At 30.2% G+C, this 23,728-nt stretch overlaps 1 protein-coding gene across 1 annotated transcript in view; it reads right to left on the minus strand.

The window, feature by feature from the left end:
• Nucleotides 1-23,728, minus strand: part of Nsun2 (tRNA (cytosine(34)-C(5))-methyltransferase Nsun2) — a 116,206-nt gene that overhangs the window by 77,963 nt on the left and 14,515 nt on the right. The window contains exons 2-3 of the mRNA XM_085813300.1: nucleotides 13,263-13,331; nucleotides 4,696-4,790 (exon numbers count right to left, since the gene is read on the minus strand). Of these exons, the coding sequence (XP_085669426.1) occupies nucleotides 4,696-4,790; nucleotides 13,263-13,331 (164 nt within the window). The remainder of the gene's footprint in view (nucleotides 1-4,695; nucleotides 4,791-13,262; nucleotides 13,332-23,728) is intronic.

A 23,728-nucleotide genomic window follows, 5' to 3' on the forward strand; every position in this document is an offset into this window, starting at 1 on the left:
AAAATCAAAACCATTGAGGTCAAGTTAAAGGAAATTGGGTTGTAGCCACATTACACATTTTCCCTGAAAACCAACCATGCAGCAAGCCCATTCACCAGAATTCGAACCCTGGTCAAACTACCAGCATTCAGTGACTTTAATGCTTGGATTGGATGTTGGTACACTTCAAAACCACCGAATCATACAGTGATACATTTATATACTTCAAAACAAAAGTCTAATGAAAGGGATAGCATTTTAGCAAAGATGAAAATGAAGCAGTTAAAAAGAAATTTAAACTTTCTAAACTGAATTAAGAAAATTTAAAGGTGAAGAAAAAGAATGGTTGAGATTTTGGAGGCAATTTAGAAAAATTCATGATTTTAAAGATATATCTGGGAGAGACAATCTTTTAGTAGAAATCTCTTAAAGAAACTCCTCTGTTTAGTAATGAAAAAGAGTAGCAATTATTTGAATAAAATTTCTGTGTTCAAACTGTATGATGAAATAGAAACACATTTATGTGTGTTAGAAAGTTTAAAAGTTGCAACTGAGAAATAAGCTGCTATGCTGCATCTACTTGTTGAGGCCTCCTTACTAAATTATATTTTGAGAATATGGGAAAGAAATGTAGCCTCTGCTGACAAAGGCATTTCAAAAAATAAATTTAAACTATTAAAGACATTTCTGAAGAGAGAAGTTGAAGAGAAAATAACAATAGTCAGACAAGAACTTAAATACAAGAAGCTGATCAGAAAGCAAAACATAAAACAGGCGGGGCAGAATGAAATTCTGACTGCTGCAGGCTTTTAAACAACAGCTCGACAAAAACAAAACCTACAAAAAAGGGAAACTGTACTTTTTGCGATGAGAATCATGATTTCGTAGAATGTAAATCTATAAAAATTATGTCATTAGATCAAAGAAAACCTGTTTTGTTAAAGAAAGGGATATGTTTTACGTGTTTAACTCCAGGTCATTTATATAATAATTGCAAAAAATTTGTTAAAAGTGTGAAGTTTTAACAAACATTATTTGCTTATGTGTCCTAATGTGAGTGAGTGCAGGGAAATTGAAAAGGATAAACACGACCAGAAGGCTGAAATTGAAGGACATTCTCTGAGGAATTAAACAAGTATGCCAGTAGTACTGATGTAAATTTTGAAGGTTTGAATTCACAGGAATGACATCTCGATTTATTAGAGCCCTCATCGATACTGGGTTTCAAATACCATATTATGGAAAATGGCTTCAGATATGGGATTTTAACCAATGATTGAAGAAAAAGATGAAGCATATGTCTTTTTGGAAGTAGGGAATTAATTCAGGAGCATAAAAAAACTACTGGATAATAATATGCAATATAAAAGGAACTTATGTATATGATTTTGAGGTTAATGACCAAAACGAAATATGTACTGCAGGATGAAGTGTGACAAAACGAATATGGATGAAAAACTTCGGCAACAAAGACTATGGTTGTGTGATTATAATAATGATCAAGATCCTCTAATGCACTCCACATCTTAACAGGGCAGATATTGCTGGGAAACTGATGACTGGCACAGTGAGGAAATTGAAATACAGATTAACTATGACTGAAACTTAGTTAGGATGGACTGTAATCGGAAAATTACCAAATGTACATGTATACACATGAAAATACTCTTTTGATTTTACCCTCGTTCATTAATGAAAGTGCAAATTTTTGGAAGCTAGAAGCTATTGGTATCACTGATTCTCAAAAAATGCCTTCTGAAATAGGACTTACAGGTGACTACATTACATACATTTCATGAAACTATAAAATGAGATGAAGATGGTAGATATACAGCATCACAGTCTTGGTTAGAAACATATCTGCCAATTTTTAGCTGTTGAGAACTTGCTGAAGAAAGACTTTTGACAACTGTTCATAAACTTGTTGTTAATGGGCACTTGAATGATTATCAAGAAATTTTTAAGGACTGGATTTTACAAGATGTTGCAGAAAATGTTACCTTGCAAAATGAAGTTGGCATATATTTACCACACCTCCCATAATAAAGGATTCTTCCACTACTAAAATTAGATCAGTGTTGAATCAAGAGAGTTGGCAACTCTGTTATGTATTTTCCAAAATCTTGCACATGAAGTAATTATTAGCACATAAAAAGAATCAGCATCCCAAGTTTTCATTTTATACATAAAGTGGCCAAACAGAATTTGCCGTCCTGACAAACCAAATGGTGCACTGCTAGTACAAAATGGCATTATAGAATTTTTTTCCTTTGAATATGTGAGATGTTTATTTGTTACTATGAAAATCAGCAGAAACTTTCAATGGATGTCCAGTAGAACTCCTATTAAAAATCCATCTGTTACACCATATCACATTTAAATTCTACCACCAATGTTAAACTGTATAACTACAGTTACTACTGCTAAATCACTGCCACAATTTCTGCTACTGCTGCTAAATACTGTATTACTATTATTTCGGCTAAAGTGCAGAATCACCCACTTATTTGTTTGGCGCTTTTTACAAGAGTAAGAAAAATTGGATTTTTGTCAATATTCTTTGACTTTTTAAGTGAAAATAGCTCGATGTGTACGTCAATAAAGTCAAGAGAGTGCACAATGCCATTTTTGTGCAATTTGGGGAATTTTTTTTAAGTGAAAATAGGTTGATGTGTACATAGATATCGAGTATGTGCAATTCTTAAAAACTATGTTACATTATTTCTATATATTACCATTATTTCTATATATTACATTATAGCTGTGAAACTGTTGCTGCTAATATGTCGTAAAATGGTCCAAACTTCATATGTTAAACTATCGCCAGTAAAATTGTAAATGTTCATATTCCTGAAGCATGTATCAGGAGCTACGCATATATTAATGTAACTTCTCTGAAATTTAATTAATTCTCAATGTAGAATGTTTGAAAGTCCCTATGGATATAGCTAGTGTTCCAGGATTACATTAGACTTGTCTATGATGCTGTGCTTGCGCCCTACACACTTGTTGCTGTCCTGCCCAATTAATCCAATGGAACATGTGTTCAGAACAGAATACTGAAAAGAGTCATCAGATCAATTAAGTCTTCCGTGAGTGGGAGCATTAGTTTAACACGTTGACTGCCGCACAAATTTTACGTGGTTTGCCCATGACGCCAACTTGAAATTTTTATTATGCGATGCATATTATGTTGAAATATTATCTGCAGAAGATAATGTGAGTTATATAATCGTGCTTAATGCATTTTTCGTGGTGGGGGTCACCCGGTGACCCCCAAGGGACTGTAGATTATTATTGCAATTTATAATTTAAATTTTTAAGATTTATTATTCTTCAAACAATTATAGTCACAATGGTACTATTTAAAAATTTATCAGTATTGATATTTACTGTAATTATGTATTTTACTATTGGTAGTGTCGCTGGTCACCAGTGGCACCCACAGCGTTGTAGCCGAGTGCCTGTCACGGCAGTCAACGTATTAAAGACACATAGAAAAGGATGGAGTGATCAAATAAGCATGATGGTAGCCAGAATGAGGCAAATCTTTATACATAATACACAAAAATCAACAATCACTCAAGGTGTAAGATCTGACTTTCTTAGCTATCATAAAGTAACCTGATCTTACTAGGAAACCTGGCGACTTCTCGCAAAAGCGTGAACAATACCAGCACAGAAGAAGGGTAAAATAAACCCCTTTATTATTTGTCAAACTCTTAACACAAATGCATATATGTTGTGCTTATAATAACACTGATGACTTGCGGCAGAATTTAAGAATAATTTCACAATTAATTCAAAGGTAAAGACTAGTGTTGGACTAACAATTTAATTTAGGGCTAACTAGGCTGACCCAACAACTCACCCAGTGATTCAACTTCTTAAATGGCAAAAAGGCATATCAGCAACTCAGCATAACAAAAAGGACAAAATATTTATGTGCGCTGGATAGCGAAATCATGCTCTGAATAAACTTCTAGATTCAACTGTATTTATATTCTCTTCATTTGACTTTTAACTTTGCATCCTCATGAGGAAATCTGAGGGGAATGGTACTAAACTTAAAATAAATTATTATGCAAACTAAGGGAAACCCTACAAAGGCACACATTTAAAATTCAAATAAAAATGACCCAGCTTTTTTCATACAACTCCCCACACCCTTACACTGGCATCATGTAATTTCTTCCTTTGGGAGTAAATTAAAAGGATTGTATTTATATTCTCCACAGCCAACAACAATCGGAAGCTCAGGGAACACTTCAATGCTGCTATGATAACGAACCAAAAAAAGTATGAATTCACAGAACATTCAAAGCCTGTGAGGAAAGCTGTTTAAATTTCTGATTTTTTCAAATGTCAGTTACTGCTACATAAGCAATACTTTTGAAAATACAATGTTTCATAATCTGATGAACCATTTATAATAGTATATTGTATATTCAAAGGTCAAATTATAAGTAATTTTTTTTCAAAATAACATATTAAAATGTGTTAAAATGAACAATATTATTTACATTATTTAATTTAACAGTATCTTTAAATCAAGTAACACAGGAAATATATTTTTTGTATACATATGTAATACTTTTCATCTAAAAAGTAATAGAAAGAGTTTATAGGTACATTTTTAACAAAAATCACACAGGCAAAGGGTAATAATAACTAAATTTACATTTTCACATTTACCATTTATATTTTAAAACATACCCTCTGTAACCAGTTATTCGAAAAGTTGCAGGAAGACTTTCCCTCAAAACTTTCATGAAATTTTCCCATTCTTCAGGTGGTACAATTCCTTGGGTCTAAAACATTTTTTTAATTTAAAAAAAAATTAATATTCTTTTACAGTAATTTACAAAAGGAATATATATATATATATGTAAGAAAAATAAAGAATATGTAAACGAATAAATTAGCAAAGAAAATTAATTCCCTTCTGTATTCTAAAAATAATAACCTCTATTTGCATTGCATCATTTCGAGAAAAATCTATGTGATATGACTCCTACATAATTCTGATGATGTAAATGAAACTAAAACTTTAAAACAGCCAATAGTAATTTTACAGCAATATTAACCATCCAATCAAAATGCATTGAGAACCAAAACTAACTCAGTAGGAATTAAGATTTCACTCTGAACATAACGCACTTGCTTTCAATGTTTTGGCTTAGCTGCACTGCTGTCTGTATGCTGCTGCTGCTTTCTTACTACAAAGTTATTAAAAATGTAAAATTTTTCAAATACAATAAATATGCCAACTTGTTTGTGGACACAACATGTTTACTGAAATACAGGTAAAATTAAATACACTTTGACTGTCAAATTTCTTATTCCTTGTGGATCGGCATTTCAGCCTTCTACTGCATCAAAATTCTAGCTGTTCATTGTGAATACAACCACCTGCGTACTACTACAGACTCTATTACATATACATATTTTTTTTTAAATTTAAGAATCAGTACACATTTAACTTATACAAATATAATTGGTTGTGCTTCTGAATCTACAATGTAAGCAACATAGAAATTAAACTGAAAGATGCAAAATAGAAATTAAACTGAAAGATGTTTCTTAAATGAATGAACACTATATGCCTTTTGGCCAAATCTGATTAGTACTGAAAAAATTGTTCATAATTTTTTATTTTCAAAATCAAATCTTCAGAGAGAAAAAATAGAAGAGAAAAAGTTTTAATGTTTAAGTTACTTTTTTGGGAGAAGGTGGGAAGGGGGGGTGAGCGTGTGTGTATCATTCGTTTACTTTATACTGATTTTTGAAACAAAAATTAGAAAAAACTTCATTATTTATACAAGAAAAATGTAAGTTTGCCATGCTCTTAAATCTATATTATAAGCAACAATAAATATGAAAAACCCCACATAAAAAAAGTCCTACAATTCAAGATAATATACTTTGAAAGAGCAGTTTAAAGCATTCTTTTGTTTGGATTGATAATATTCCCAAATATATATACATATATATAAATATAAGGCTCAGATGCACTTGCACTTTTAAAGTTAAAAAAAAAAGCTGTGAAGATTTGAAGAAATGACTTTATATCATTTCCTTCAAATCTTTATAGCAGTTTTAAATGTATAATATGACAGAAAAAAATTCATTTGTAATATATAAAATGACAGAAAAACAATAAAATATCTAATAAAATAATATTTTATACTATATATAAAGTGATAGAATAAAGTATTATATACAAAGCAGAAAGAATAAAATATTTTTAAAGTAACAGAAGATATCACTTGCATATCAACAGCTATGTGAATATAAAAAATTAAAACCATTTAAGAAAAAAATGTATCAAGCACCATGACATTTTTTTTTCTCATTATTTCCTGCTCAGTAATCTAATATTGACCTTCTTCTAATTACCAAAACCTCTCTCAGAAAATTCTAGTTTCTCAATTTTAAGAACTCTACTTTCATAACACTGCAAGGGAAGCAAAGCGGACAGTCCTGATTTCAAAAGCAGCAGAGCTAACTTATCTCTTATTTCATATTTGTTAGCTTGTGAGTCTTAATAAAATAAGACCTTGAACAAAACCTCATTTTATTTCCTTTCTGGAAGAGTACCTTAGTTAACATGTACACACATGCTTGGGCCAAAGTTTGCTACTATTCTTATACATTTAAAAAAATTTCTTATATTTCATTCAAATAATTTGTTACTAAGAAAATGAAAAGCCAAAAACTAAATTGTATAAATTATTCTTTCAATGAGACTGCACAGGTGCTTAGTTTTACTTTATAATAAATTTTGCATTTAGGAATCTATGGTTCAGTTAGTTTTTAATCCTTCTAATAAATCTGACTAGAAACATAAATTTTGAAAATGAGATTCACTTTCTTCTTGAATTTTCAAATTTTTGCTTAAATGATGCCAATTATTGAAACCAACTTGGTTATTTAATTTAGTATTTAAGAAGTCGATGGATTATTGATGTCACTGAATATTTCACAACAGAAACATAAAACTACATTTTCTTAAAAGTATAGTAGCCAATCTCGCTGAACATTTCAATATTTGACAAAATTTTCAAGATGTTTCTTAAATGAAAAGTGAAATATATATCAGAAAACTTACATCCACTTTTGTCTGTGATAAATAATTTTATTTTGATAATACATAGGACCTTTTTCAACTAGTTCTTGCTCCTAGTTTGGATGTAATATGCTTAGCCAAAGACCTGGATTATTACATAGAGGTGAATACGAATCTCTATGTAATATGCTTGCATATTCAAACATGACGGTACCACGTGAAATGTATCAAAATGGAAAAACTGTTATCACTGTCATCAATAGAAGTATTCTCTTGAAAATGTGCGAGCTTCTGGAAAAAGTTGGTATCTTTTTAAATTGCTCTTTTCAAAGTCTTCCTCACATTTTGTTTTATTAAGCAAGTTTCAATAACTAGACAATTTTTTTTTTTTTTTTTTTTTTCCTTCTCTGGCCATGTAAATAAAATCACTGAGTACTGCAAAAATAGTTCATAAATTTTTATGAAACACAAAGAATTAAATTATGAAACACAAAGTTTTATTTGTTTTATATAAAAAAATTACTGAACAAAGTTTTAAATTTTGTAATTACTGTATTGCTAAATTTCATTAAGTATTTAAAGACATTAGGGAAACTGGATGCATAGGTAAAACTGTATAAGCTTCTTAAAGTTGAATAAAGCATTATTATAATTATTACTATTGTATAAAACTGAAGTAATTTAATCACTTACCTTATTTTTAATTATTTTTTATAATCATTATATTAACAAATTAGGACTTATGAATAAACATACAGTAGTACCTCCTAATCAGGGACAGCCGTCGGGGCAGATATTTTGTCCTTTAAATAAAGGTGTCCCTTCTTCAAAGGGTACATACTAAAAATATGTAATTTAATTAAAAATTTAATTTGTATCAAGCTCTAAGTAAATAAATTATATATAAATAAGTAGCATAATCAAAGGTATTCTACAGTTGAAATAAGATATTTTATCTCATCATTGGTGTCTTCAGTCTATAAGTGTTCATTGATTTCTAAATACTCTTGCATTTGAGTGCTGCCACTGATTTTGACAAGTTCAAACAATTCATTTTCATCAATATTATTTCACTGAGAGCACTTGAAATTTGAATTTCAAAGCCTTATTTCTTAGAACAGTGCTGAACACAACTTTGTGATATGGATTTTATAGCTTTTGTTATCAACTGAATAGCATTCAATACATTGACATGTTTTGCAAGATGATAGCTGTTTCCAAGAGCAGCTTCACAAAGAACATGCTGTAAAAACAGTTTTATGTAATGAACCTTGAAGCTTCTAATTATACCTTCATCCAAAGGTGGTAATACTCATGTTGGATTAGGTCGAAAAAGTGCTAATTTCACTAATTTCAATTTTGCATTTGGTGGGTGGATCATTTTTTGACAACTTGTCGAGAAATAGTAGAATATTCTTATTCTTTTTAAACATTGCTTTATCAAGAACAATCAACCATTCTAACAACGTGCTTTGCATCATTCATGATTTTTTTAATGTGATGCTAATGGACTTATTTTGGATTGATGTGTTTGAAGCATCTTGGTTTTTTGACTTTTCCAATTACAGATGGTTGCTCAAACTCTCCTTCAGTGTTACAAGAAAGTAACACAGTGAGACATTCCTTGGAGCTCGTACCATCAGAGCATATTTCCCCACTGAAGCATAGTTTTATTCAGCAAATTCGATAAAATAATATAGTTTCATTTGCAATGTAGATGTTTCAAGCCTCATATCTTTCACAAATTTCATTTAGCCTTTTTATCCAGTCTGTTACATGTTGATCATCAACTGATTTTTCTTCACCACAGATAGTCTTGTCAGGTTACGGTTTTGCTTAAATTGTCTAGCCAACCATTTGATGCTGTGAAGTTTTGAAGTCCCAGACGTTCCACAACTTTTTTTTGCCTTTTCTTGCAATAATACTCTACTTACAGGAATACTGTGCACTCTTACAGGACAAAACCAGTTGAACACTAATGTGTCAATTTCACATGCTTCAGTTTTTCTAAATTTTAGTATTCGAACGTTCATCTGAATTAGTAGTCCATAATAATTGTATTTCTTCTCTATCCTTTAGCACAAGACTTTCTTAGTTTTCACTTATTCCAAATAACTGCCCTAAATCTCTCAAACTAAGCTTTTCAATTTCTGCTACGTTAACTTTTTGTTTTAATGTTAATACTAATCTTTTCATCTTTCAAGCCATGATAAGTAACATATGTAAAAATAGCACACAATTACAAAACTGCAATTCTTTGGACTCCAGTTCAAGCAAGAATTAAGAATGATAGAGGTTTCTGCTCTACCACATTCTGAGATTCCTGTTCCTTGGGAAGTAGTCTAGCCATCTCACTACATTTTCTTTCCCATTGGTCTTATCTTGGGTTGCCTTACAACTGCTGACACTGTTTTCTTCCCCCTACTGTAGCAGGAATAACTGGATTTTGAATTCTATGAATGTGAAATATCCTTTTAATTGCCCTATAACTTGCTTTTTCTCAATGCATTGTTCACCTTTTCCTAACTGAAAAACAGTTTTCAGAAGAGAGGAATAACCTTTTCATTCTATTGTTCCCTTGTCACAAATCTTTCACTGAGCACAAATTTGCCTTTAAAACCTCAAAAGATTACTAACAAAAAGTAATCCTATTTTTATTTATTTATTTCTCCACTTCTATCATTTTTCAAACAGATTTTCAGTGTCCCTTAAATACAATTCCTCTTAATAAGAGGTAAACACATTAAGATCCCTATTGAAAGGGACTGGGACCAACATAATTGTCCCTTAAATAGAGATGTCCCTTACAGAAGGTACTATTGTATTTGGTATGCTCATACAGCTCACATGCTCATGACAAAAATGAAAAATTAATAAACTGCACAGACCATGAAAGCATTTAAATAAACTTAAAAGTGGAAAAGCTTAAACCTGAAAACTTCTGACTAGATGGCAAACAGTGCACTCACCTACAGCCCCTACACGAAAGGAAGTAGTAAAATTTCACCACTGGTCAATACTGGTACGTAATAAAATTATTGTAGGCGCCTTTAAGGCCTTGGCACCGTACAACGTTGCCCATATGGACAGCATGTCCCTCATTTTTGGCCTGCATGAATACAAAAACAAAATTATTTTCTTGTTTAACTATAGTAACAGCCCAACTATCCAGTATTTAACAAAATGGGAAGCTCATGTAACTGGAATAATTTAGAAACCTTTCTAACCCTCAGACAACTGAGTAAAGAGATTTTGCCATCAAACAGTGTGATTTAGCACAGAAATGGATAAATATGACAATACAACAAAATCATAAGATCTTGGCTTGTTTTAGATAAACCTGATTGATTCTTGATAATCTGGTTTAGTTTTTGTAAAAAAGGATATAAGTGAACTGTTATTTTCCCTCACATTTTGAAAAAATAATGAAAATTTAGGATTTGCCTTCTATGTAACATTATACAATGCAGTATTATCCAAAGTTACTGAAATCAGAAAAGTAAGCATTAATCAGCACAATTTGCAACTTTAGTTAAAAACAAATAAATAATGGTGACGCAAAATGAAAACTTATGATAAGCCATTTAGGTTTTTCTTATGCTACATCTATAATTTGTATCTGTTCATTACCTAACTAAAGAAAGAAAAATCTGTTCCTTTAAATGTTTGCCAGAATGAACTGGCGCAGTTTCGATGCCATCTCACCAACTTTCATAGTTGGCAAAATTTTATTATAATCAGATAAGATGCTTTACTTTCAATGTTTAAGTTCTATGAAATACATTGACTCATACATTTGCTTTTGGAAATCTTAAATAATTTTAATGTACACTTTTGATAATCGTGTTGATAAGAAATAAAGTGACTGTTTTTATAATTTTAAATAGGAATTTTTCATCTGGTTTTTGTAACTGCGAATTGCATTTTTCATATACTCTTGCTATTCAAAATTTTCACATATCCAGCATTTTCCAAACTTTCCAGACAACCGAGTTTTCACTGTACTTTCGTTTCTTTTTCAATCCAAATACAGCAATCTTAATTGCTACAGAAAGAAAATTCAGTTTAAAAGTTCAAAAAGAATGCATTTCCAAGCATAGCAATATAGTGCCAGTACAATAGTTAAGAAAATAAATATAAGAAAAAAATCAGTTCATGCCAATATTTTTTCCCTACTTTGATAATATTGATATGTGGAATTCTTTTAGTATCTTCTAATGTATATATTTTTAAGTATATAAACCAGATGCTAGCTAAATATAGTGTTTGTATATATAATAATATAGTAAATCAACGCAAAGAAAAAAAATTGAAAATAGAGCAATATGAGCCAGCAAATGGTGGCAACATACAGAGTAAACATGCTAATAAATCGATCACCTCTAAAAGAATTAATGAGATACTATTCACTTTTTAGAGGAATTTATTTTTATTTCCTATTAAATAAAACATCCATTTCTATTACTCCTTTTAAAAATATCATTTTATGACAAATTTTGTTATGTCTGTGTCCAAGAGAATACTTCTGAAAATAAAAACAGATTATTTTGCTAAAGACTATGAGCGGCTGTTGACCTTGAACAATGCTCAGATCACCTAAATTTACGAGTGTTAGAGAGAAAACTTAAACAGGATGTTAAGGTATTTAATTTTTAAATTTAATAGTTAAAAATACTTTGTTTCTTTGTGTACCACCAGTTGAGAATCTCTGCTTTAATGCAGCTTTATTTGAAAATACATACACCAGTGGCTCTAAACTATATTTACCATATACACCCCTTTCACGAATGTCAGGCACTTATCGTCTCCTTTCTTATTTCGGAAACCAAAACTCTGAAAGCTTTCACATTTTACATTACGTCCAAAGAGTTTTTTTTTTTTTTTTTTGACTAAACGTTTTGTTTTTAACGTTTTGTGTGTTATCTTTATTTACTAAATATCATATTCTTCGAACTTAAACCATAAAATTCAATTCAACAGAAATATCACAAAATAATTTTAAAATGAGCATATCTTTAGAATTTCCGATACAGTTTTGCCCGTTGGAAATAAAAATGTTTTTTTTTTTTTTTTTCTTTTTTTTTCTTCTGTACAGTGTTGCCATTTCTCACCTTGAAATCACTGAGTTTGTTCATTAAAAACTCATTAAAGTTTTACAAAATATGAAATAGATAATAAAACAAATTCCAAATTTGGGCTTCCAGATGCCCATATTTGAGTGCAAACGTACATTATTCAAAATTTGATGGCTCTAGGTACAGTTGTTTTATTACAATGGGAGAAACATACATATATTCATGCAGATTCTTCATTATTTAATTTTTTTATATATAATATAGGGCTCTAATATTTGGTGGCAACAATTTGAAAAGTGAACTGACATTTATAGTGAACCAATGCAAAATGCCAAAATCATATTAATAGCCCTTATGGGCAAATGCCTTTTGGGCTAAAAAAATTCATATACATATTTATTAAAATTTAGATTATTTTTAATGTTTTAAAAATGAAATTAAAAAGTATAAAAAATGTTGATAAATATTAAAACACAAATAAAAATAATTTTTGACATTCATAAACTAAAATTAAATATTTAATAGGTAACTAAAAGACTGACTGCATTTACCCCTTACACTATGAAATTCTCCCCTGGGCTGTTCTCCTTATTGATGACCCCTGAGATACTCAATGGCAATGCAACATAAAAAATTATGATAAGCAATTTAATTTCTTTTAGGGGGGGAAAGGGTTCTGTATAATGCATAAATTGTATATCTTGATCCTTTACCTAAGTAAAGAGCCTAAGTAAAGAGCTTTTCAAACGTCTGCCAGAATGATTGGTGCAAGTTTGGTGAGATTTCTACCAGCTTTCCTGATCAACAGGATTTCATAATCAGATACGATGTTTTACTTTCTAATGTTGAATGTCAGATTTTCTTTTATTTGATGCATGTATCACTAATGCAAGTTTACAACTTGAAAAATACAGTCACATAAAATCTTATTCTGAATAATAAGATGAATAGTTATCAAACATGTTTTGATCTTGAGGATTGAAAGTTCTTGTTTACTTATATTTTCCACAGCTTTTCATCATAATGACTTTATGGATGTTCACACAATACAAACCATGATACGAGATGATAACAACATACAGTATAAAATTGGTAAGAAATTTTAAATAAACTTAGAATAGTTCTGTCTCAAAACTCACCATATAATACTTTTCAAAATTCACATTCTCTTTTATAATATCTTTATAAGCTTGAGCAGGTTCTCTTTCCTGAAATGCATATTACAAATATTTTGTTATTCAGCATATGAATTGTAACATTATATCAAACATGAAATTTGTCACTAAAATTTCTTAAATTACAGTCAGATAAGTGTATAAATTTATAATCTGTTAATGTTACTAGAACGCAAGTTTTGAAATAATGAATGAAATTTATTAGTTGTAAATATCATATTTGTTACATTTTGCATCATCTAACCAAGCTATGGTCAGTTTAAGTTAAATAATTGGGACTCTAGTGTAGATGTTTTTAAATCAGAAATGCAAAACAATGACAAATACAAAAATCCAAATCAGTGTGATACCAGACATTGCAAAATCACCTGCTAGTTTGTTATATAATTGGGAGCATAAGAATTACATGATCTTAAACAGTTTCCTAAATTAGAATCTGTGAGCTTTGATCAATATTTTGTTTTCAGTAACATCATATTTGAAAACAATCCTTCACAATTATATATATTTGTAAATTTTAAGGTCCATCAATGAAAAGAAAATTAAAAGACCTGTTAACAAATGGGAATTGAATAAATTAAAGCAATTACTGTACATTTTGGCATATAATGTGAACTTTCAATACAAAAAATAAGATCAAAATTTACGGGTGCATATTATATGCTGTGTATAAAAATGATAAATTTAAAAGTAAGAACTGAGCATAAAAAAAATAGACTTCTATATGTATTTAAATGCTGTTTATTTAAAAGAAATGACAAACTTCATGAACTTAAAAATTCTCATTATCGGATAATATGAAAAGTTCATCATATTCGGCTTCCGTTATATATTCAGGCCCATCATCGAATTCTGTTTCATTTTCACAATCACTGTTACTCTGATCCGTAAATTGATAATCATCTTTTGTTCCACCTAGATTTTTAAATGGCTTTTGTATTATGTTGGGTTTAATTTCATGCCATGCTTTTATTATCCATTCACACACTGTTTCTAAACTGGCATGACACATCTGGCCTCCTTTTGTAAATGTTATTTTATCATCTGAGATCCACGTATTCCACTGTCATTTTAAATTTTCTTTGAATGATTTATTGATGCATACATCTAAAGGCCATTAACATCTAAGGATTAATGGCATTAACATCTATGATGTTAATGGCATTAATCCTCCTGGTATAACTGCCAGGTCTGTATTACACTCTTTCAATAATTTCATCATATTATCCGTTAGATGAGATCTGAACATGTACCAGACTAAAAGACTTCTTGGATTCTTTAAGGCAAAAGGACGCTTTTGCCAAACACTTCTTATTCACAGTTTCATGCCATTTTCGTCCATCCATCCTTTCTCGTGAATATGAATGAAAACATCATTTGGGAAATTATATTTTGACATCGGCTTTCTTTTAAAAATAACCATGGGTTTTTATTTTTAGCTGTCAACTAAGTGGAAATCACTATGGTGAAGTGAGATCTTTTGTTACCTGTTGTTTTTATGTGAATCGTTTTGTTCCTTTCACACCCAGTTGTTTTATTTCCTATCATATCAAACATGACTGGAGTTTCATCCGTATTTCCAATATGTGACAGTGCATACTTTTTTTGCCTTTGCAGGTTAATAATATGCTTCTGGAACCTAATCAATTTATTATCCAAATCTTTCAGAAGCCCTTGCAAAACTTTTTTTTTTTTTCTCATAGAACTAAATTATCCTTTCTGGCACTTTTCTAGGACCCAGTTCACAATACTTTCTTCTAGAAAAGGCCATTTTGTTACACCTTTATGCAAAGCACATTTATTCTTTGGCATATTAATTACTATGATTTCATTTTTCTTCCACTCACGTATGGAGCTTTCACCAACACCAAATATCCTTGGTGCAGCATGGTTTCCATTTCCTTTCACAAAATGAATGGCTTTGCATTTAAAACCAGCACCGTGTTTCTTTTCGTGGGAGCCATATTTACTACTAAACGGAACACTAGATCAACTGTAGTTCGACTAACGCAAATGTGATTTACTAAAGCTTTAGATTTTCACTTCAAAAGACTACAGAAAGAAAAAACATTTAACTCCTAATTCTACGAATTCATTCAAGTTGGAATACTCCAAATTATATCCCCCGTTTATCAAAAGCCTACAATAGTATTCTTTTGGATGCCTGCATTAAATACATTCCACGCTCTTTGCAGGAATATTTACTCCCTTGAGCATTTAATCCACACACATATTGTTCCCCTTATCGCTTGACAATTCGGTAAACCGGTAATTTGTTCAAAAGGCTATGGCAAATCTTTGAACAAGTGACCTCAAAAGGTAAGGGCATTGCACATGTATCTTTTAGGTTTCTTCCTGAAGAATTGTGTGTACGTTATGAGGTGAATATACCTAATAATTACAAAATATAACTTGAAATTACAGATGCATGTTATACGCCAGAAAATATGGTATTTATGCCCAAACTTAATATTTGTGCTATCATTCTAAGACTAAAACATATCTGTAAATAGGATACATTATTATTAAACATAACATAATATTTAAAATAATTAATAAATAATATGAGAGTAAAATCAACTTTGTAAAACTTATCAAGTAATTAGCATTAAATTACAAAATTTCCTGAAACATATTTTACACTTACAACAGCTGATGTTTTGCCAGTTGACATAGAAATGATTATTTCTAAGATATACAGTCAAAAGTCTTTAATCCGGACTCGTCGGGACTTCGGCGATTCAGGATTATCGATTTTTCCGGATTATAGATCATCATTTTAAATCTGGTAAGATCGCATGCAGAAATTATAAAATTAAAAATATGAAACCGTAATTTATAAAATAATGAGCAATTATGATCTAAGGGGTATCAAAATTTACAAAAAAAAAAGCTTAATATTTGTTTATTTTATTAAACATTTCTTTCAACGCGCGCATGCGTAAAGCATACATTACGCATAGTCGAAATTAGAAAATTGCAACCAGAAAACTATTTGATTTGTATTCGTGATATTTATAATGACGAGAAATTTGATTTAAATCATATCAAAGATGGAGTAGATCGAGATGAAATACAACATTTAGTAAGGAATTATAAGCCGACTAAAATAAAAACATCTGCCCTGAAGATAACGATAGTGCTGACAGATCAACTTCCAGTTCATTGCTCGCCACGACGTCCCCCCCTCCCCCCGCGCACAGAGCAGCGTGAAGTTGATAAACAGATTTCAGAGTGGTTAGTGAAACAAAGGATATGCCTTTATCCATTTTTTTTGCAGCAATTCCACTTTTTGTTTGATGGACATCAAAACATACTTTCGCTTTGTAGATCCTTTACATATTAGTAAATATATATCGGAAATTGTATTTGACATAATCGAAAGTTCAAGCTTACTTTTATAAAATTGCTGAAACAGCCTGCAAAAAATAATAAGCCGGATCCAATTCGAAGATTAAGGAACAATGCAATCTGCAACATTAACTGAATTAGATAATTTTAGCTTAGCTTATACCGTACGTTATACATTAAACGCACATGTGTAAATGTATTATGCGCATGCGTAAAAGTATTACCCGCATGCATGAATGCATTATGCGTTGACGCATGCGCAGAAAGTTTGTAGCTCTGAGGTCCGGATTAACGACTTTTGACTGTACTTGAATGATTTGCTTCCGATACTTGAATCTTTTTCTTAAAATCTTCCCTTTATTTTCTGTACTTTTCACTAGACACAAGCATGGAAAATATCAAAAATGCTTCTAATCTTATAACATGGGCAGCCATTATAGAAAAGATTTTTTTTATTAATAAAGAAATTGGAAACTTAAATTTAAAAGATTCATCTAATTTGTCTTAATGCATCATAAACAGAGCTAGCACTAAACATTTTCTTACCTGATGCAATCTCTGTCGATCCTAAATCCTGCTGCCTAGTGCCTTTCTTAATTCTGTTTCCAATGCCTGCTCTAAATTTTAAAAGTTTTGCCATTTCTAGATTTTGTTGCTCAGTGTGTCACAAAATTCTGCCACACTAGCTTTGTAACCGGCCCTTACCATATATATTTCATATTTCTTCTGAACGTTTATATGCTAAAGAAATAAAATTAGCCGCTTTTTCTGTACATTGTAAATGAATTTATTTTTTATTTATTATAAATTTTTTTTTAGAATAACAGGAATCTTTAATTAAATCCAAAAATTCTGAAATGAAAAGGAATCATGTTGAAGAAAGAAACTGAATATATAAAGAGAAAGAAAATTATTTTTCAAAGATATGTGCATTTATTATTATGTAAATTACCCAGCTGTTTATGATTCCAGCCTTTATTATAATTTCCCATTTCTATTTTCTTATATGATAGAGTTTTTGAGCCAGCTTAAATAAAAATTTAATTGTATAATCTGTGATCACTAGTCTACATTTTTAGTTTGAATTTTACTGTTCTTGTTTAATTACATCACCATTAGCTGTAAATGATTTTGTTAGCATCAGAACATGCCTTTATGTTCTAAATTCTTTTTAAATAAGAGGCTTATTTAAATCTTTGTCTGATATTGTAGTTACTTTCAGACATAGCAATAATTTGCTTCACTAAGGTCGGGGATTTGGGAATATTTAACTTTTACCAGATCAAGTAAACTCTCATAGGTACATTGTGGAGAGTTTGACAAGTTAGCAGATAATGCATGCATAAACTAGTCAGAATATTGATTTGCTTATTGAGACAAATTTCTTATTGTTAGAAAAGATGCTTAAAGAGAAGGGAATCAATAAAAATTAGTCAAAATATCTGGGAAGGCTTCAAATTAAAATGACGCATAAATATTTTGTTGAGTGTTATTGTTACAAACATTTTGTTGTTGCTCTTAATGTGTAATTATCCTAATATCTTTTAAGAATCAATGTCATAAATTACATGTATTTTAAATTGTGAAATTTTATTAGATTTTGATTTTAATATGGCTTTTTTAACAAATATCGTTAATAAATAAATAAAATTTAATAGGGGGCATGTAAATCCATAATAACTAAGGTTATCTAAATACCTAAACTAATTATTTATAATTAACTGCTTACCCTTAAAAATTATCTTCTCATATTAAAGCAAGTTATTGCTTTTCATTCATCCTCATTGTGGTCATAAGATAAAACACAAAAATGTAAAAATTCAAGTAAAACATATTCCTTGCATCTAGTGAGACTTAAAATAATACCAAACAACTTATCACCTCTGGTGCTTTAGTGGCTTATTGGAACTTTAAAATATATTAACTGTGTTACAACCCCTGGAACTCTACACGAAGCTACAGTAACTGTGTCAGACAGAGCCCGACTAACTTTCAAAACTTGCCAACCGTGCCTACATCAGGCCTTTCAGGTTTATTCTAATCAGCAGGTATCTCTCTATACAAGCAGCAATGGCGACAACATTTAGTCTTTTGTAATGAATCATGCTGATTATGATCTTACTTCTCATTTTAACCTATGCCGCTTGACATAAAATCTACCTGCTAGTTACTAAATTTCTAGACTGAGCAAGTATGTGAAAAAATGAGACAAAAAAAATCAACATAAAGCTAACTGTTAGTAAAACATAAATAAAATGTCACTTATCTTCTTTCAAATATGTCCAGATATTATAAGTGTAAAATATTTAATGCAGCTGGATAAATTTCATAAAGTGTATTTTATTCTCAAATTTATTAACAGTTATGTTAATTAATTCATGTTTAGTAATAATAGATGCTACTTAGGGATCTATTTTATTTTTAGAATGGTATTACATAAATGAAATTCAGGCATAGATAATATTTTTAATTGAATTTATTCAGTTCCCATTTGCTCATAGGTCCTTAATTTTTTTTCATCAATGATCCTTAAAAGTACTTAATTTCTGTGTGCAGAAATGGGTACGAACGCTGTAATAGTGTGATAATCCCCAAGAAAACTAACTTCAAAGGACATTTAAAAAAACCGTTCATTCAAATTGTGATGCTGACTACTTGTAAGACTCTTAACTACTACAAATTTTGTGTTTCTACAAAAATTCCTTAAAGACTAAGTGCTGAGGTTAACATTGAAAATGAAATCAGCATATTCCTCCAATGATTCGCAAAATGCCAAAACACTTTGTAGAAAAAACAAAAAAGCTACTGTAATTATTTTTTAATAATTTCATTTGTTGGCTTTTATATTTTTTCATGGTAAGAGTTTTTTCCCATTTAATTAACCTTAATATTTAAAGATGTACTAATTTTCTATTGAAAATTAGCTTTACAATTTGCTTCTGTATTTTTTTTTTTTTTTTTTTTTATTATCTCTGATTTTTTACCTTGCACCTTGGAAGGCTTAGAAAGATTTGAAGGTAAGATTTATAGACCTGCATTCCAGAAGATTGTGACTAAATGAAAAATGTTTAAGGGTTCGTACATTCCTTAAAAGTGCTGAAAAATCTTTAAGTTTTTTAAATGATTTTTGGTCCTTATTTCGACCAAAAACCAGCAAAAGTCCTTCACTTTACTCATCTGACATTTCTGACTGCTTTTTTACAATTGCTGTTTTAAAAGTGAATTAATGTTTTGGAGGAATATTTTTTGGCGATATATTGACAAATATGTATTTGGTATGTTATTGATTGTATTTGATTAAAATAAATATAACTTCGTAATATAAATGGTGGATACTCAAGTTTTAGAAGCACGAGGCCCTGCTTCAATTGAAACATAAACATTTCAATTTTTTTTTTTTTTCGAATGAAGAGTTTGTGAAACGTTATATCAAAAACAACTTTTTCCAGTATGAGATCTTTTATGCTGCACTAAATTTGCTGAGTTATCAACATTTTGGCCATTTCAAAACCAGTTTGTATACAAAATTTTATATTCGGAGATCTGTGAGATTTCGATGATTTTTTTGGTACAAACATTCATAAATGTCATAAAAGTAATGATAATAAATTAAATTTATTTTAAAAAGTGACAGCCCACCAGCGGCTGAGTGGTAAAGTCACTGAACGCTGGTAGTTCGGTCCGAGGTTTGAATCCTGCAAACAGGCTGGTTGCAGGGGAATTTTTTTGGTTTTTCCCATGTGTAACGAGTATACAAGCCAGTTTCTTTTAGAAAGTCCTCCACAACGGCATCCATCCCCCTTAGGCAGATAGCCCTTTATGCTTTTCCATAATTATGTAAACGAAACAATAAAAAATAACATTAAAATAAAACATTTTCATTTTCCCCTGCCGTATTTAAAAGTGACGTTACTTTCCATTTTGGTGATTTGGAAATAATTTGATTCTGAAAAATAAGTAAGATAATAAATGCTGTAAAGCACAGTTTCCGAAACGGTTCTCAGAAAAAAACAAAATGCTGCTGTAATTATTTAAAAATAAATATCATTTGTCTTTTTTTATATTTTTTCATGGTAAGGGTTTTTTCCCCCATGTAATTGTTTTAGAATGTTTAAATGTCTATCAGTTTCCTCTTGAAAATTCACTTTTAGCCTAATTTTTCTAAATATTTTTTTGGAAGTTCTTTAGCTTTGTGCTTTTACAGAGTTGGTAGGGATAATTTTTCTTTCAGACTTTAGACCTTGCACATAGGAAGGTCTAAAAGCAAGATTTATAGATTATTATTTTGAAGTTAAGATTTATAGACTTACAATTTCCAGAAAAACGTGACGAAATGAAAAGTGTCTTCATGATATTAACATGTAATGGATGTATTTTGTTACAAATTTGTGATGAATAACTTTTCTTTTGAAGAATATTGAAAAGAAAATTATTTGAATTTTCTCCTTTTGTTTCTATAAGTCTTAGTACGTTTATAATGTCCGAGTACCTGCCCTAAATTTTGTTGCTCGGTGTTTTTCTAAATCTTAAACATTATGCCACACTGACTCATTGGTCCTGGTCTTTAATTTTACTCGTCTAACATTTTTGTCTGTTTCTTATAGCTGTCATTTTAAGCGTGAATTGGTATTTTGAAGGATTATTTTTGGGGGGTGATTCATTGACAAATATGTATTTGATGGTTATCATTCAAATTCATTCCTACTTCTAACACAAACAGTGCAATATTCGAATTTCTGTGGAAAAAGTGAAACATAATTATTTTGAAACTATTTTTTATGCAGATGAAGAGTTCATAAAATCTTGTTTCAAAAACAATATTTACATTCTTGAAATATGAGTTCTTTTTTTAAATGATACTAAATTTGGTGACTTATCAATATTTCTGTGGTTTTAAAATCACTTTGTATGGAAAAGTTTTGAGTCACAGATTTGTGATTCTTCATAAGAAAAGGAGAGAATTACTTATGGAGAAATTCTCCATAAGTAAATGGTTTTCCACACTTAGCGATTTTTTCTGCTATCACGTAACTAACACAGACACTATTTTCAGTTTCTGTTCGCAGTGGTGAAGAAAGACTACTGAAAATTTAGTTTAGGTTTCAATTCACTCACCATATCACTTCGAAAATGACCTTCCAATGCAGAATATTTCTCATTGTGCTTAGTATCATAATATCTGTTAGTGTTGTATTCCTCCACATCACAGCTACACTGTTGTTGCAAATAAGGCAAACTGCCTAAAATTCGCCATTTTCAGAAAATTTTATTTCAAATAATATCAGGCATGTCAATAAAATGTTTTAAATATCAAGAATAAGAATAGGAAGGGGGGAAAAAGTTACCAAAAAAAAAAAAAAAAAAAAAAAAAAAAAAAAAAAAAAAAAAGCTAACAAAGCAAGTTTTCTTGAAATCAAAATTTCTTAAAATTCTTCAATTTTTCTTCAAGTTCAAATGTGGAGCCACGGGTTGAAGACCCCTTCTATAAAGCAAAGCTCCTAAAAGACTTACAAAAGAAAGAAAGAAAAAAAATGATGAAAACTTTCGTAATAATTTTAAGATTATTTATTATCTTTTGTCTTTTATATTTTTTCATAGTAAGAGTTTTTCGCACGTAATTGTTTCAGAATATTCAAACTTGTATCAATTTTCTCTGTAAAATTCACGATACACTTATCTTATCTGAATTTTTAGCTCAGGTGTTAGACCCAAAGGGCTATTAGTCTCAAAAAAGGCATTTTGTGTTGTTTCACTTTCTGCATTGGTTCACTTTTCAAACTGTTGCCACCAAATCTTATTGCCATGTATTATATTTAAAGAACTAAATGATGAAGAGCCTGCATGAGGGCAATAACTGCTTCTCGCATTGTGAAAAAACAGCGGTACCTATAGCCATCAAATTTCGAATAATAGTCTTCCAACCGAACATAAGCACTTGGAAGCCTGAATTTTGAATTTCTTTTATTATCTATTTCAAATTCTATAAAACTTTAACAAATTCAATGATTTTTAAAACGAGCAATGGCAACACTATGAGGAAAAAATATTTTTATCTCCAGTGCGCTGGACTGTGAATCAGAAATTCTAAAGATATGCTGTTTTTAAATATTTTGTGATATCGCTGTTGAATTGAATTTTATGTGGTTTATGTCAGAAGAACATAATATTTAATAAATAGAGGTAACACACAAAATGTTAAAAGGGCGTAATATAAAATCTGAAAGCTTTCAGATTTATTTTTGTTGTTGTTGCTCTGGTTTTCTGCTCTTAAAGAAGTGATAGGGATTATATTTTATTTGGATTTTAGATCTTGCATTTTGGAAGGATTCAAAGGATTTGAAGATATGATTTATAGACTTAAGTTTCTAGGAAATTTCAGAAAAATGTGATACATTGAAAAATATCTTCATAGTGGAATTTTTTGGAAAGTTTGTGATTAATTTTTTATTTTTTGGAGAATTTATGGAAGAACCATGAAAACATAATTATTTAAATTTTCTACTTCCTACTTAAAAATCCTAGAAGTTAGTTAACATGTTTTATATACATGAATCCATTATACACAAGTCTGGAGCTAGTCATTTTGCCCTCAATGCCTGTCCTAAATGCTAAAAATATTGCTATTCCTAGATTTTGGTACTTCACTATATTTTTAAAATTTTGTCGAAGTGTTCTTGACCATGTATCAGTTTATATTTATTATCAGTACTCATATTATGTAAAGAAATAAAATTAATAGTTTTTTAGAATAATGGAAATCTTTAATTAAATCTGAAAATTCTAAAATGGAAAGGAAATATATTGGGGAAATTGATTACATAAAAAGAAATAAAATTGTTCTTCAAGAGTACACTGCTTGACATTGAAAATGCAACACCAAGAAGGAGTGGTCAGAAAGTGATGAAATTTGGAAAAAAGACAGAGACAGCAAGCAGCAATAAGTGATCTTTATTTTAAAATGATAGTCAGAATACAGAGCGAGAACAGCATCAAACACGTCTAGGCATAGAGTCAATAAGAGCGTGGATGGTGTCCTGAGAATTGGCTCTCCATTCCCTTTCAACCATTTGCCACAGTTC

The sequence above is a fragment of the Stegodyphus dumicola genome, chromosome 3 (genome assembly GCF_044657685.1).
Source record: "Stegodyphus dumicola isolate Sdum_Otavi_A_Nest chromosome 3, ASM4465768v1".
Classification (NCBI taxonomy): domain Eukaryota; kingdom Metazoa; phylum Arthropoda; class Arachnida; order Araneae; family Eresidae; genus Stegodyphus; species Stegodyphus dumicola.